This window comes from Alligator mississippiensis, chromosome 1 (assembly GCF_030867095.1).
Source record: "Alligator mississippiensis isolate rAllMis1 chromosome 1, rAllMis1, whole genome shotgun sequence".
NCBI lineage: Eukaryota > Metazoa > Chordata > Crocodylia > Alligatoridae > Alligator > Alligator mississippiensis.
Genome location: NC_081824.1, coordinates 59,721,490 through 59,737,630, shown reverse-complemented (window position 1 = coordinate 59,737,630; position 16,141 = coordinate 59,721,490). Strand labels below are relative to the sequence as shown.

At 42.1% G+C, this 16,141-nt stretch overlaps 1 protein-coding gene across 4 annotated transcripts in view; it reads right to left on the bottom strand.

The window, feature by feature from the left end:
• Positions 1-16,141, bottom strand: part of ADGRB3 (adhesion G protein-coupled receptor B3) — a 733,084-nt gene that overhangs the window by 262,707 nt on the left and 454,236 nt on the right. For all 4 annotated transcript variants that reach the window (XM_059730831.1, XM_059730825.1, XM_059730832.1 and 1 more), the window contains one exon: positions 12,923-12,966. In XM_059730831.1, the coding sequence (XP_059586814.1) occupies positions 12,923-12,966 (44 nt within the window). The remainder of the gene's footprint in view (positions 1-12,922; positions 12,967-16,141) is intronic.

Genomic DNA, 16,141 nt, shown 5'->3' with positions numbered 1-16,141 from the left:
GCTATTGCTTGGAATTGTGGCATTAATTGAATCCATCTCAATACAGGAGTGTTCGAAAAGTTGTTATATGGTAGGGCATTATACAGATACAGATGATAGAGTTATATGCAGATCTCAAGAAAGAGAACTACTTGAAAAAAAAAAAAATTTAAATAGGGAAAAACCAAAACTTTAAATTGGGAAAGGAACCCCTTACCTTAGAAATACAAATAGTATATTTCATTTGCTATGCTAGAAACCAATGGTTTTGTTATTTATTTGTTTATTTTAAAGATGAAGTTATGTTTTACGTGCTGAACTTGAGACTTCTGGAGCTAGGCCTTCTTAGAAACTGGGCATTCACCACTCCAAATAATGTAAAAAGGTACTCATTGGGCATGTCTACATGTGTATTCATGCATGCCTAAACTTAATGCATCTTTGCTTAGGGTGCATTAAGGTAATTTAGGTGCACATCTACAGGTGGAGGCACTAAAGCACATTAAATCTAGGCGCAAGTAGCTAAGTCACATTAGGGCACATGCAGATGAGCTAATGCAGATTAACACTGTGTCTATCCAGTGTTACACATGCACTAATGCGACTTAGCTATTCGCACCTAAATTTGGTAACTGCTTTATGCAGATATCAAATTTAGGCTCACATAGACTTAAATTGTCATTTTTACAGTGCAAGAAGGACACGTGTGAGTAGACACGTGTCCTTAATATATGTTAAAAATGGCAATTTTAGGCTAAATTACTTAAAAGAGGAATGTGTAGACACTCCTATTTGGTATAAACGGATAGAGCTGAACTGAAACCAATTACAGACTAACTTTCATTTTGTACTTCAGTTTTTAGGGACTTGGCTAGATACACTTTGGCCCCAATTTTCCAAAAGCCTTCCTAACTCTTTTCAACAACTATTACAAAACTGGTCCTTAATAAAGAGTAGCAGTTATTCAGATGCGCTGCTTTTAGATTTTAAGCATAAAGATGAGAGGAGTAGGAAGAGGTAGTTCACTGTTCTTTTCAGCTTTATCATAATGCTAAGATAGAGAAATGAAAAAAAATCTCATGCTAGTGGGCTACACTTTTGTGGGTGCGAGCAGAACTGTAAGAACACATTTATCCTGCAGGCAAAATGTGATGAATTACATTTTAACTGGTAAATGTTTCTCTGTAAAAAACTATTTTCAGTGCAACACAGAATGTTTCTCTACAAAATTGAGTAAAATCAAATCAATGCCAACTTTTTGGAAAAAAAATTCTATCTGTTCTAGGTAAAGCTTCTTAAACATTATTTTTCACCTTAAATATTATTTTTTACTACCAGAATTGCTGAAATAGTCTGGATAATTTCTGAATTTGAGTAAAATCTCATGGTATTTATTTCATTTGCAGACAGGTATCATTTCTTAACTTTAAGGTAAAGATATGAATTCCCACAGTGTAAATTAGGAACAGGTAAACCTTTTGTGAAACAAAAATTAGTACTTAACCAGACAAAAAATGTTGTGATATTAAAAAAATCCAGTGTGTGCCTACCAGTTATATATTCAGTGGGAAAACGTATGGAAACATGAAAATCTGCTGTAATGTTGCCTCACCTTTGCTACAGAAGCTGGCAGGGAAGAGTTACCAAATACTGGTAAAAAAAACCTGATCCATAATCAAGTAAATGTATGTGTGTGACATTATATCATTCTATTTATCAATCCATCCACCCATTCATGTATTCATATAGCCCTCATAACCATAGTAGTTAAGGGCTACATCCACAAAGCATTTAGGTGTGGCAATATTGAGTGTTGCAACATCTAACTCCTTACTTAGTACAGGTGTTCACTGCTCTGAGTTAGGCTAGATCCACAAAGAGGGCATAGGAGTCACAGCACTTAGAGCCAGATATAAGAAAGTATTTAGGTACCATGTGTATTTAAAAGTATTTAGGTGCTTTGCAACCCATGATTTAATCATTCATATTCAAATAGCTGATTTCAACAAGAATTTTGAATGCTAAAGCACATAAAGTCCAAGGCTCACTAGAGCTTGAGCCTGGAATTTTTTCAATAGTACTGTAAAACTTTCCCATTTGGATAGGTGTTTGGTATATAAAGTTAGACTGAGATACTGTTTCGGGGTCTCTATTCTATGTTGATATCCTAGTCACTTTTAGGCTGTTTTGTTCTCTTATTGTAACTATCCTGAGCCTTCATTGGGAAAGGCTGCATATCAATCAATCAAACAAACACTTTTTAAAATATTCTCCCTAACCAAAAGTCTTGGATTCTGTATACAATGCCTGGAAAGAGTCAGGCTAGGTACAGATGTTTCACTTATTGTGTGTTAAGCATGCAGAAAGCACTTTACAGTTATAAGAGCATGGATGTTCACAGCACATGAAGTGCTTTAAAAATGGTGGATCCTGCTCTAAGTTAACCCAGGATGGATGTGGTCTCAGACTAAAGTGCTTTAAGTTAGGGCTGTTTATGACACATCTGTGCCACATCCCATTCTGAGTTAAAGTAGGGCACATTCCTCCAGCGTCCCGGGACCCCTCACTGAGTGGTTTGTTAACTTCGGCTGGTGCTCAGCTGCTCTGGGAGAGCGCTGGCCTAGCCCTGCCTCTGGGTTGTTACAGAGAGAAGACAAAAATGTCTCTGTCTCCTCTCTGCATGGCTGGGTGGGGGTGGGGGAACAGAATCTTGGAGGTGCATAGTCCTACCCCCAGGATGATGGGTCAGAGGTCTTGAGGGGGGGCTGACCTGGGTCCGTGTGGCAGGGAGGGCTTTGCCCCCCACACCCAGTTCCCAGCAAAGCCAAAAGCCAGAATTGGACATCCTTGTGCTACAGCTGTCAAGTGGGGGAGGGAGTCCCCCTGACATGAGCATCTGGTCTAGTGCCCTGGCAAGACCAAACCCAGCAATCTGGGGAGGGCCCATGTGGCAGGGGGGCTCCTTTCCCCCTCACTGCAGCCTCTTGACAGCTGCAGCCAGCAGCTGCAGCACAAGACTGCCTGCCCTAGCTTTTAGCCATGCCAGAAACTTGGGGTGAGGGAGTGAGTCCTCATGCCATGTGTGCCCTGCAAGACTGGTGGGTCAGGTCTTCAGGGAGGGGGCAGGCTGGGTCCCTGTGGTAGGAGGTTCCTTTCCCCGCCCCACCCCATCTTCATGACAGCAGCAGCCAGGAGCTGCAGCATGAGACTGCCCAGCCCAGCTTTTGGTTGCACTGGGAAGTGGAGGTAGTAGAAAAGAGCTCCCACCCCCCAATGTGGACTGAGCCCAGTCCCCCACAAAACCAACCTGGCAATCTGGGGGAGGGGAGCACATGGCACGGGACTCCCTTCCCCCATCTTAGTTCCCAGCATGGTCAAATGCCAGGCCAGGCAGTTTTGTGTTGCAGCTGCCGGCTGTAGCTGTCAACAGGCTGGGGCACCTGGGGGAGAGGGAGCCCCTTTGCTGCACAGGCCCCACCAAATTGCTGGGTCAGGTGTTGGGTGGGCCAAGCCAGGTCTGTGAGGTCCACTTCCTCCACCCCTTTTCTGTCTCCCCCACGTGCTGCTGATAGTCAACAGCTGGTGGGGGGCAGGGCTTGGGAGAGGGACCACTCTGGCAGCCTCCTGGGAGGAGTGAGGGACTGCCCCCCACCTGTTGGCCTTAGCAGTATGGGCAGGCTCAGCTGCCCCCACTGAACAGCAAGTGTTTGTTAAGTCTGCTCCCACTATAACTTATAGTGCTTTAAGTAAAGCACAATACTTATAGTTTCACCAGGGGCTTTTTAAATACTTTGCGTTAGGTGAATAGGAATGGAATCAACGCAAAACCCACCATGCTACGTGGGAGCCATTACACTAGCAGAGGAAATGCTGATGAAATACTGATAAGAAGAACATATTTTAAATCCTACCCTACTCAGATTCATGCACCTATGATCAGGCTTCAGAATTTCAAACCCTCCTTTTCTAAAACAACTGAATATTCATTTCCCTGGGGAAACCAAGTGTGAATTCCACTCTCTAGTTAATGACTAGGGCAGTCATCTGGGCTGAGGAAGAGATGCTACCTTTAAAGGAACTAACATAATATAGGTGAATGACAACTCCCAGATGGTTCCTCTATAATTTGGACTACTTGATGGTCTTATTTTATATCACACCAAAGCCAAGCAAAAAAATCAGCCAAAAATTGTTTTCTTCTGTGCAATATATTCGAATTGCAATTCAAAACATTCATATTTACTTGAACAGATGCTCTTCCCTTCCAATTGGCTTACCTGAAAATTGCATTTACAACTTTTGGCATGTGTTTTGTCCACAAAATTTTAAGTTTTTCTGATATATTCTTTAGTTTTGAGGTTGTTTAGTTAGATCACATTTTTCTTGTTTTCCTAATTTTTCTTAGCATACCTGTTATTCTCTAGAGGATTAACAGCTGTGATTTAGATTAGGGTTGTCAGTGGTATCCTGTGTTAGCCAAAAAACAAAAACCCTCTAGGCCCAGACCCTTTATGTACTGGAGTATTGTTTTCCTGCATGAATCAGTTTTCTTACTGCCACAAGTTCTCACCGAAGGGGCCTCCTGGGACATGAGAATCCATAGATAGCATACAGTTAGCATAAAAGCTCCCATACCATTACTTGTATTTGAAGAAAGTTTAGATTTCTATCCATCATATTCCACAGCAATTCCCAGATGCTATAATGGCTCCTTGTGGCATTTAATTTGTATTTGGGACACAAGCGTGGCCCAGGCATTGGGGCAGCTGGCATACATCAAGATTCAGTACTAAGGATGAGATTCACAAAGGAAATTAGAAATCTGGAATGGGACTCAGGTGAAATTCAGTTGCCCTAGAGAGAAACTTACAGAAACTCCACTTAAGCTGCGTATGTGCTGGAGACATCCCAGAAGACAGTTTTCAGGCATATACTGATTAGCTTCCTAAAAGTTGGCAACAAGTACGAAAGTACTGCCATCTTGGCTGAGTCAAAAATCTAGGGGCCTATGCCATCCTTGCATTCAAGACCTGAAAAGGACAAATCTGAGAAGTCACTTAGGAAAGGACAGCATCATAGGTTGGGTCTATATGAGCAGGGTTGTGCCCATAAATAGTAGCAGCACAAATTTTTGCCACTACTTTGTTCCCCAGTACACAACTCTGCTTGCATGCTTTGCAGCGGGACACATTGTTCCCATGAGCTCCATGTGCTCTGGGGGGGGGGGGGGGCATAGGGTGCCTCAGCAGGGGCTTGCCATCTCCTGCACTGAGGAACCCTGTGCCAGCGGGGGAGAGGCATATGGAAATGGGGGAGCTGGTAGCCCTGGGCTGCCTGCTCCCCCATCTCTGTGCACTGCAGAGCCTCCCTGTGTTGAGGCCCCTTGAGTCTTAGCCAGCGTCTCTCCACAGTGTGCCTCGAGACAGGGGAACAGGAAGCCTTGGACTGGCTGCTCCCCTGTTTCTACCTGCCTCTGCACAAGGGCTTTATTGCAGAGTCCCTGCACTAAGACACTCTGCACCCCAGCCAGCAGTGGAGCAACTCTGCAGTGAAGCCTCTGTGCTGAGGCACACAGAGACAGGGGAGCGGCTAGCTCATTGCTGCCTACTCTCCCATCTTGCAGTACACTGTGCCCCGATCAGCTGCTCCGTGGCTGGCTGGGGTGCAGGGTGTGTTAGTGAGGGGGCTCTGCAGTGCAGCCCCTGAACTAAAGCACATAGAGACAGGGGAACAGCCAGCCCAGAGCTGCTGAGTCCCTCATCCTGAGGCTCCCTGTGCCCCAGTCTCCCAGGAAGCAGCTGGTTGGGGTGCAGGGTGCCTTAGCACAGGGGCTCCATAGTGCACCAAGATGGAAGAGCAGGCAGCCCTGGGCTACCTGCTCCCCTGTCTCTGCATTTGTCCCAGAACTTGCCACTTTGGCATGGGTTGTGCAGCATTTTTTCCATGATTTTTTTTTGCTACTGAGAAATCCCAGTAGCAAATTCTGGCCCTGTGCTGCAAATTAGCAGCACAGCACACTGATTAATGGGCAACTTGTGCAGTTTGTGGCACTGCAAAGAGGTCTATAGCACCACAAACCACACATGTCTGCACATCTGGATCCAGACATAGGGTCTGTTCCCTATGCTATTGTGAATTTTATCCCATGATGACTAATGCAAACATGAATCTTCAGTCTCAAGGACTCAAGTCTCAAGGACTGGTGCCTAGGACTCCTCCTCTCCTAGGGGAATGCACTCCCCTCCTGCCTTTCTCTTGCTTGTTCTCTCTCTGGCCCCATAACAGCTGTTCTGGGAAACAGTCAGAGTTTCAGACATTCAGCTAGTGCAGTCATCCTCTCTTCTATGTATTGCACTGATTGGCTTAGAATTCCCAATTGATGCTTTTCATTTATAGTGCTAAACAATGTGAATCACCAGTCCAGGTGCTGAACTACCTCCATTTAAAGAAAAGGAACTCAGGCATTTGACTCACCATCCCCAAAGCTATTTCCCTTTGTGAAACTCATCCTGAGTGCCTGATATGCATAAAGTAGATGAGATTCCACATATATTTTTATTTCCAATTCAGGAAGGGAATTAAATTCATTGAGAAACTACAAAGTTTTCCTCTATTCTGTTACAGCATCAGAGGTTTTATCACAAAATGGAGAGAGTTGGCAAATAGTATCATAGTTGGGCCTGCATGCAGGAAAAGAAGCAGGCATTTTTCCAGAAGAGTTACTATTATCAAGGGGTTGCAGATGGATGCCAGAAGCCAGAGCCAGGAGTTACAGCAGAGTTTATGCAACACTGCTCGTCTCCTAGGTAGGCAGTTCTACTTGTCATCCCCAGAGAAGCTATATGCAAAAAATGTAGCTCTAATTTACCAAATGTTGTCAAGAAGTCCAAATAATCAGGAAGCACATATCTGCACTAGAAAATAGGAGGCAGATTGTCCAATGACTGCTGTCTATTTTGAAGGTGATACTTCTTATGTCATTTCATCTCAGAATAAATGATTATGCTGCTATTAAAGCCAAGTTTACAAAAGTAATGAGAAGCATGAAGAGGCTGAAGAGTGGAGACTCGATGCTAGTGGCCAAGGTGGCTGGCTATGACCTGATGATCAGAAGACAGGAAAGCAACCACAACAGATTATATGCACTGGGTTGCTATCTGTAGCTGATCTTTCTTGGCTTCTTTCTCTATCATTGTCAAAGATATAACACCAGTCCTCAGCAGCATAGGGCTGTGACTGAGTCAAAATAGTACTGATCTGATTCAGCAATGCTTCTAGGAAGAACAGTGGGATTCAGTGCCCTCAACACCAGGTTGGAGATGTGCTCTTCTTTCTCACTATGTCTCTGATCTAATTAATGATCCTTGCATTCTTGACTACACAACAACTTTCAACAGGAAGGCTGGAGAGTTGCCTCCCATCCCAAATCATCCTCCAGGTAGCTAGAGCAGTCTTCTGAATGGAGAGAGATGTAGGTTTGAATCCTGTCAAAAAGTCAGGAGGAAACTAAATCTGAATGTAGGTTCCCTGCTTCTTGGGCGATTTTTCTGTGTTAGGATAATATACTGTACTAGTAGTACTACTATCATCATCTGTTACTGAAATCAAGAGCAACTCAGTTGCCCATACCCAGAGCAATAACTTAAGTGAAGAAGTGGTTTTGGACTATAAATCCGCTCTCATGTAGATGCCTGACCCAGGGCTGGAAATAGGTGCTTAAGGCCACAATAGAGGTACACATACCTCCCTTCAGAGCTCAAGATAGTGGTATGGTTCAAATCTTTCCTTGTTTCCACAAAACTATTCAGAGCAATTTCTTTAAGGAATACTTCCAGGAAGTGGGAGCACTTAGGATTGTAATAAAAAATACTTTAAATGCTTGCAAATAATTTTTCCAACTCTTTGAGTTGGTCTAATAAAAGGGATTGGATTTACCCCCAAAACCTTGTCTGCCTTAAATGTTTTTCTATGCTTTAATGTGAAAAATATTTAGAATCCAAAAAATATTATAAAAAAATAGAAATTGCTATTTCAGGGCCAGAAATTTTCAAAAATAGAGATGCAGGTGTGGTAACAAATTTCTGAGAAAAAAATTGCACCACTTTATTCATCCTACCATGAATATTGATAGTCTCACTTACATTAATCAGCAAGGAAGGTGAATATACTGAAGAAGGATTGGTAATATGAGAGTAGTATGCAAGAGTAATATTCTATTCCATAGAAAGGAGTGAAATAAAATAAGTTTTCACCAAACAGTTAGATCAGATCTTCACACACCCCATAGCAAATTGTTTTTTAGATATATAGGGAGTAAAAGGAAGGCCCAGGGTAGAATTGGACCTCTACTAAATGGGCAGAAGCAATAGGTGACAGACAGGGGGGACAAGGCTGAACTCCTCAATGAGTTCTTTGCCTCAGTGTTCCTAAGCGAGGGGCAAGACAAGGCTCGCATTGGGATTGTAGAGAGGCAGCAGCAAGGCGCCAGACTACCAAGCGTAGACCCTGAGATGGTGCAGAGTCACTTGGAGGAACTGGATGCGTTTAAGTTGGCAGGCCCGGATGTGCTCCATCTGAGGGTACCGAAGGCACTGGCTGACGTCATTGCACAGCCACTGGCGGGAATATTTGAACACTCATGGCGCACGGGCCAGGTCCTGGAGGACTGGAAAAGGGCCAATGTGGTCCCCATTTTCAAGAAGGGGAGGAAGGAGGACCCAGGCAGCTAAAGGCCAGTCAGTCTCACCTCCATCCTAGGCAAAGTCTTTGAAAAAATTATCAAGGCTCACATTTGCGAGAGCCCAGCAGGACAAATTATGCTGAGGGGAAACCAGCACGGGTTCGTAGCAGGTAGATCATGCCTGACTAATCTAGACTCTTTTTATGACCAGGTTACAAAACACCTGGATGCAGGAGTAGGGGTTGACGTCATTTACTTAGACTTCAGGAAGGCCTTCGATATAGTATCCCACCCCCTATACTGGTGAACAAGTTAAGAGGCTGTGACTTGGATGACTACACAGTCCGGTAGGTGGTGAATTGTCTCGAGGGTCATACCCACAGAGTCGTACTGTATGGGTCGGTATCGATCTGGAAGGGTGTGGGCAGTGGGGTCCCGCAGGGCTCGGTCCTTGGACCGACACTCTTCAATGTCTTCATCAGCGACTTGGATGAGGGAGTGAAGTGTACTCTGTCCAAGTTTGCGGATGACACAAAGCTATGGGGAGAAGTGGACACACCGGAGGGCAGGGAACAACTACAAGCAGACCTGGGCAGGTTGGACATATGGGCGGAAAACAACAGAATGCAATTCAACAAGGAGAAATGCGAAGTGCTGCACCTAGGGAGGAAAAATGTCCAGCATACCTACAGCCTAGGAAATGACCTGCTTGGAGGCACGTAAGTGGAAAGGGATCTTGGAGTCCTAGTGGACTCCAAGATGAACATAAGTTGTCAGTGTGACAAAGTCATCAGAAAAGCTAATGGCACTTTATCGTGCATCAGCAGATGCATGATGAATAGATCCAAAGAGGTGATATTTCCCCTCTATCGGGCACTGGTCAGACCACAGTTGGAATACTGCGTGCAATTTTGGGCGCCACACTTCAAGAGGGATGTGGATAACCTGGAGAGGGTCCAGAGAAGGGCCACTCGTATGGTTAAGGGCTTGCAGGCCAAGCCCTACGAGGAGAGACTAGGGCACCTGGACCTCTTCAGCCTCCGCAACAGAAGGTTGAGAGGTGACCTTGTGGCTGCCTATACGTTCATCATGGGGGCACAGAAGGGAATTGGTGAGGCTTTACTCACCAAGGCACCCCTGGGGGTTACAAGAAATAATGGCCACAAGCTAGCAGAGAGCAGATTTAGACTAGACATTAGGAAGAACTTCTTCACAGTTAGAGTAGCCAAAGTCTGGAATGGGCTCCCAAGGGAGGTGGTGCTCTCCCCTACCCTGGGGGTCTTCAAGAGGAATGTTAGATAGGGATCTAGCTGGGGTCATCTAAACCCAGCACTCTTTCCTGCCTATGCAAGGGGTCGGACTCGATGATCTATTGAGGTCCCTTCCAACCCTAACATCTATGAATCTATGACTTCAGAAGAAAGATGCACAATCAAAATGATAGGAGACACAGAACCAGATATGATCAGACAACTCACAGTACAAATTCAGAACATTCTTCAAGAATGGATGGAACAAGAATTATCAGTCACTGACTAACCATCTGTGAAGGATGATCAAAACTCCTTCCCCCATTCCTGGAGCATATGTTAAACTGATAGCATCACTGGAGAAAGGTATTAGTTGCTACACACAGATTTGTGGTACACTGAGATAAAAATAATAGGTACTGGCCAGGTTAAGTAGCCAGAGACTTCAGAGGTTATGGATATCTTAAACAGATGCTGAGGGCAAACATTTAGAGTACTTGAAAGGCATTTAATTTAAAGCACCTCTCATTATTTGTGGAGCAGTGATTAGCTAAGCATCTCCATCTAAAGACTAACTACTTTCTTGCTGGATTGATTCCAAAGTGTTTGCCAAACCCGGATTGCAAAAAAAATCAGCCATTTTTAAAGGATGTGAATACATCAGAACTCCATGGGATATGCAACACTGGATCAGGCCATTAATTCATTAACTTTGATTGCTTGCCAATTCTTATTACTTTAAAGTGGAGGGGAAAAAAAAAGAACAAAACAAAGCTGCCTCAACAACACACCATCACTGTAATGCATCCAGCCAATTGTGTAGTGCTGTACATATTTATTCATTTAGGCTTATCAACATTAGGCACTCATCCAATGTGCAGGGAGCTTTCACAATAATTTTAAACTCACAATGTCAGAATACAAATTCCATAATATGGTCACAGGAACTCAGGTAAGGTGCACCAATGCAAGAAATTAGATGGCAAAAAATATTATTAATCATGTAATGACCACAAAATCTGCATTGTGGATTTTATCCCAAAATGAGTAAGAAAAAGAGAAGTATACAGCAAATAAATTCTCTTTCTTATCACCGGTGTTCAGTTTATATGCTGAAGGAAGAAAAAAACCACCAGCTTCATGAAAGAAAGTATACCTACACATATATACGCACGCATATACATACTCACACATATATAGAGATATAACATGGGGTTGAGGGCAGGGTATCTGTATCCAATGCACCTCATAGCCATAATAAATTGTACTTAAAATGAATCTTTGAAGGCCCTACCTATTCTTTCTTGATGGTTATCATTTCCAGAATATTCCTAATACTTCAATTTTTTGAGCAGCTGTAGTAACCATCATTAAATAAAATACTATAAGAAATATTTTTTCTTACCCACAACATGAACATGTCCCTTCTTTCCCCAAAGCTATGTTATATAAGTTATAAAAGTTTCAACAGTATTTACACTTTTCTCTTTTCTTTTGAATTCTTGGCTTCATATACAGAGAAATAGAGAAAAAAGTACTGAAAATATTTCTGAAATTTATAATAAATTAATTCCAAAATAAATGTTCTGTAAAAAAACATGGCACAGGAAAAAAAGAGGGCATCTGTTTCATGTAGTTTTACCACTAATTATTAACATGTTCATTCTGAACTCCTGTAGACTTTTTCATCAGAATGTCACATTTTAATCTCATCGTATATATATTCTCTTTACATAGAACTCGAAACACTTGGATCAAGTAAAGTCTCCTTTAATATGCTGGGTGCTGAAATTGCAGCATAGGCAAAGAGAAAGTGGAAATGGTAATTAGGGCAATACATCTAAAGAAAATTGGTAACTGAAGCATCACTGTGTCATTGTGTGAGTAAAATATTATAGAGACAATCAAAGAATATGCTGTAGCATGCTTAAATATACACATAAAGTAATATACTGTCATAGATTACATTAACTATTTTGAAGAGTTTATTCTACAGATATTTTACTTCGAGAAATGTGTTGGCACATAAACGAACTATGATCCAATCCTACAAATCTTTTTTCTTATATGAGTCATCTATGGAACTTATGGCATATAAAGAGCTTCCAGGATCGAGTGCATAGTTTTTGCTTATTCTCACACTGTCTGCCAACCAAGTTCGATTTAAATGTAGACTTAAAAATAACATAAATTATTTTTAACAAAAGACATACTATTTCTAATAAATATGTACAACATTCTGTAGCTAGATACAGGCACTGTATACTTAGAAAAGTTGTCATTAAAATAAATATAGCTGTAACACAGGGCCAATTTCTGAAGTCCTTAGTCAGTACTTATTCTCTGCAAATTTAATGGCTATTCTTATTCATGAAAAAAATAAATATAACAAAATACCTCCATCTCAAACGCCTTTTAAGCATATACAAAATCAACCTTTCTGCTTTGTTTCCGTTGACAGATTTCTTTATATATATTGTTACATTAAAAAAAGGAGTCACACAAAAAAAGTCTATCATAAGAGGTTTATACGTCTTTTGCTATTCAGTACAAAAGTTAAATGTTATTTTGCTTAAACTAAAATGGAACCTCCAACTGAACCTAAGTATCACTCAAGTTTTCATAATGGAAAATGGTATTCATCATACCAAGACTTGAAGGTAGATTTCCTTATTTATCACTCTGATCAATTACCTAATAAGCTTCCAAGGAACTAGCCATTCAGCAACTACAGTATCTAAACATAGTAATTTTAAGCTTTCTTATCATGACTGAATGGACAATCGAGGTAAATATACTTGTTGATGAGATATTCTGCTACTTCAATATTAGTTTGTTTTTCAGTCCGTGTAACAACATAACTGCAGAGTATAGAAAAGGAATATTTTTACTCTATAGATAGTACATTCTCCTTGCCCTCCTAATGACCTTTGTTGCCTGACTGGCTACTGAATTATTATGTGTTTTGGAGTATTGAATCTTTAGTAATAGAAGCAAAAAATCTGTGACTTACGTTCTTGAATCATCCCAAAGCACACAATAGGGATTCAGAGTGCCCTAAAACAAACAAACAAAACCATTAGTTGCTGATATACATGACAATAAAAGTGACCAGTACAGCAGTCCTGTTTAAGAGCTTGATCTAGCGAGACCATCTTCAGTTCACACTGAATTTGCCCATGGAATGGAACAAAGGGGCTGAAGCCCAGCACTACAAAAGGACTTAAGTACCTAGCTTCTGTAATGATGTACCTATTAGCCCAAAGGTGGGCAATGGTTTGGGCTGGAGGGCCACTTAAGGAGTTTTGGTGAGCTTGCCTGGCAAGTGGGAAGGGAGATATTAACCCAGCACAGTGTGATGGAGGGGAGGTGCCAGTTGATCCTCCACAGCCCTACACAGGAGCTAGGATTGTAGGGTGGTGACAGCGCTGGGCCAGGGGTCTGGGGCAGAGTCACGATGTGCTCCTTGCAAGGCCCTGCCCATGGAACCAGCATCCATGTCAGTGGGGTGTGGGGGGCAGATTGCAGATCGTAGCTCTGCCCTAGGCCTTCGCCCCATGCTGTCACCAGTCCATGATCCTGGCATGGCCCCAGTCCTGCCAACCTGTCCCACTTGTGGATGCTGCTCCCCACCCACCCACGGCCCCATCCAATCCACTTGGCTGAGCACAGCCTTCCTGTGGGGGTTTTGGGCTGGCCTCAATGGAGTCTCTACCTGGCCACAATCCACCCACTCTGTCTGGCACCCCTGGGGTTGGCGCAGGGTGGAAGGGCTGGGATGTCTGGGCAGTGGGGCTGGATCCAGTGGCAGAGACACTGGTAGCAGCAGCAGCCAGGCAAAGTGAGCTGCCATGGCAGGGGCTGCCAAGAAGCCAAGTCTGGCCAGCAAGCTGCCTTTACTCCTGCCCTGCTGTGCACCTGGTGGTGGCGGGGCCAGTTACAAGCACCTTGGCCTGGGCTGCTCCATGCAGCTGGCCAGGCAGGGCCAAGGGACCTGCCACAGGCTGGATCCAGCCCTCAGACCATATTTTGCGCACCCCTCTATTAGACTGAGAGCCATAAGTGAGGTAGGCAGAAGGAATTAGTTTGGGAACTTGATGCCAAGTAATTAGCAGCTTAGTCTTATCACAACAGTAGAAAAACAGTAAGCATCTGAAAACTGAGGGACCAATGGACTTGAGATGCTTCTAGAGCTGACTACGATTTACAAGCTTGCAATCATGGACTCAGACACTTAAATTTTATCTAGGTCACAGCTGTAGTGCCCAAGTTCACTTATGAATCTGAACATAAATCTTAGCAGAGATTCCGACCCAAAAATGTTAAATTTTTCTCTCATACTCTGGGCCCAATTCAACTACCATTGCAAACATTGGAACAGTATTGATTTGAATGGAAATTGAGCTGGGTTCTCTAAATCTCATTATCTCAAAAATCATTAAATTGGGGTAATGTTTCAGAAAATGGAAAACAATGTATTACTGCTCTTATTTACTTTCTCTTGCCCATTATGGGTTGACAAGCAATTAAAATTCATATTTTGAGACAAATTCTGCAAACTTTCCTCAGGCTAAACTGAGACTGATTTTAATAATGGCAGGACATTTTTCCTGACTAAAGACTACCATATAAACATTCATATGTACCAGGCCAGTTTTACACAAATGACAGTACATGAAAAAACCCGAACAAACAAAAGTTGAATAAAATACCAGCCATATAAAGAAAGAGCTGAAAGTTTCTATTTACATATGACTTGATATGACTTTTGTCATGATGTGAACATTATTGAAAAAAGAAGCTGGTACAAATTACTGGTGGTTCAAGGAATAAGCTATGCAATACTTTTTTCAAAGATAAAATGGAGTCATATTTCTTCACCCCACTACATGCATATGATTTTATACTACAGGTTTTATAGTTATAGAAATTGGCTACTGTAACTAATAAAAGAAAATATGCATTCCTTATTTTCTTAAATTCTTTCCAAAGTAATCCTTTTCAAGACCCCAACAACAGAAATATTTAGTGAAGTTCTGATTTTATAGACAGTTCACTCTAAATAACTTCATTACATTTTCAGGGCATTTAAAACAGCGTATTTCTGTAATGTATGTGTTTAAATGTCAGTAGTGCTTACATTCCATGCCTCAAAGAATTTATAATCTAAATAAGGAAGATTGGAAAGACACCTGTAAGATATAAAGATCAGAGTATGTGTGTTGTACAACTGGCCCAAAATATTTAAATGTATCAATAGCAAAGGATGTGGTAGAATCAAGAATAGGAACATTAGAATAAATAGGGAGTGATGACACATATCTTTCAGAGCAGACTCATTCTTTGTCTGGTGGAGTACGTTAATCCATTTTATGAGCATACATGAAGTAATCTGCGTATGTTCAGTGTTACACACTTATAAGCATATTTTAAATCCATGCCAATATCAGCTAAACTATAATCAGATGCCAATACGTAACTCATGTAACTGAGAATTTGGGTTTTTTTTCCCCTGGAGATAGATGTTGAACAATATAGTCCCTCTTTGCAAGGAAAAGACTTTCATATGCTTTAAGAAAAAAAAAGAGCAACTGTTCATACAGAGCAAAAGAGTGACAGTAAAAAGGAAAGGAATTTCAAGCAATGCTCCTCAAAAACAAACACAACTAAAAGACTGTTGGCAGGTTTGGGGAACTGATGCAACCGTGTTGCAGTCAGATCACAGACTGCCCCTTTTGGAGCAGTTTTCAAAAGCAAACAGTAGGTTCACTGGGTAATGACAAATAGTCTTAGGAAATGAATGTGTAATTTGAAAGCAGCACTGAAACTTGTCCTTTAGCTGATTTTGTACACCTTTTAATTTTCCCATGGATTTGAGAAATTATTATGTTAATAATAATTGTGGACCATGGATATTCCCTTGGCTGCTTATTGCATCCTCAGGAGGTTTCTGGGTTTAAACTCCTCAGCCATTCCTTGCCAAGCTAGGTGTAAAGAGTCTCCTTGAAGTAGTCTCCAACCTTTCTGGGAGCCAAGCCACCTTCCTAAGCCGCAGCCTTTTATCACAGCTGCTGGCAGATAGTTAATTAGCTTCAGTTGAATTGTCTATTAACCTCTTTGTGACTATTACTGGTAGGTTGTATACACACCAACAAAGGCTCTTGATACACTGGCAATAGATGTACACTAGTACTTTCAGTTAGCAAGGTGTGATCTGCAATTCTGGAAGGTA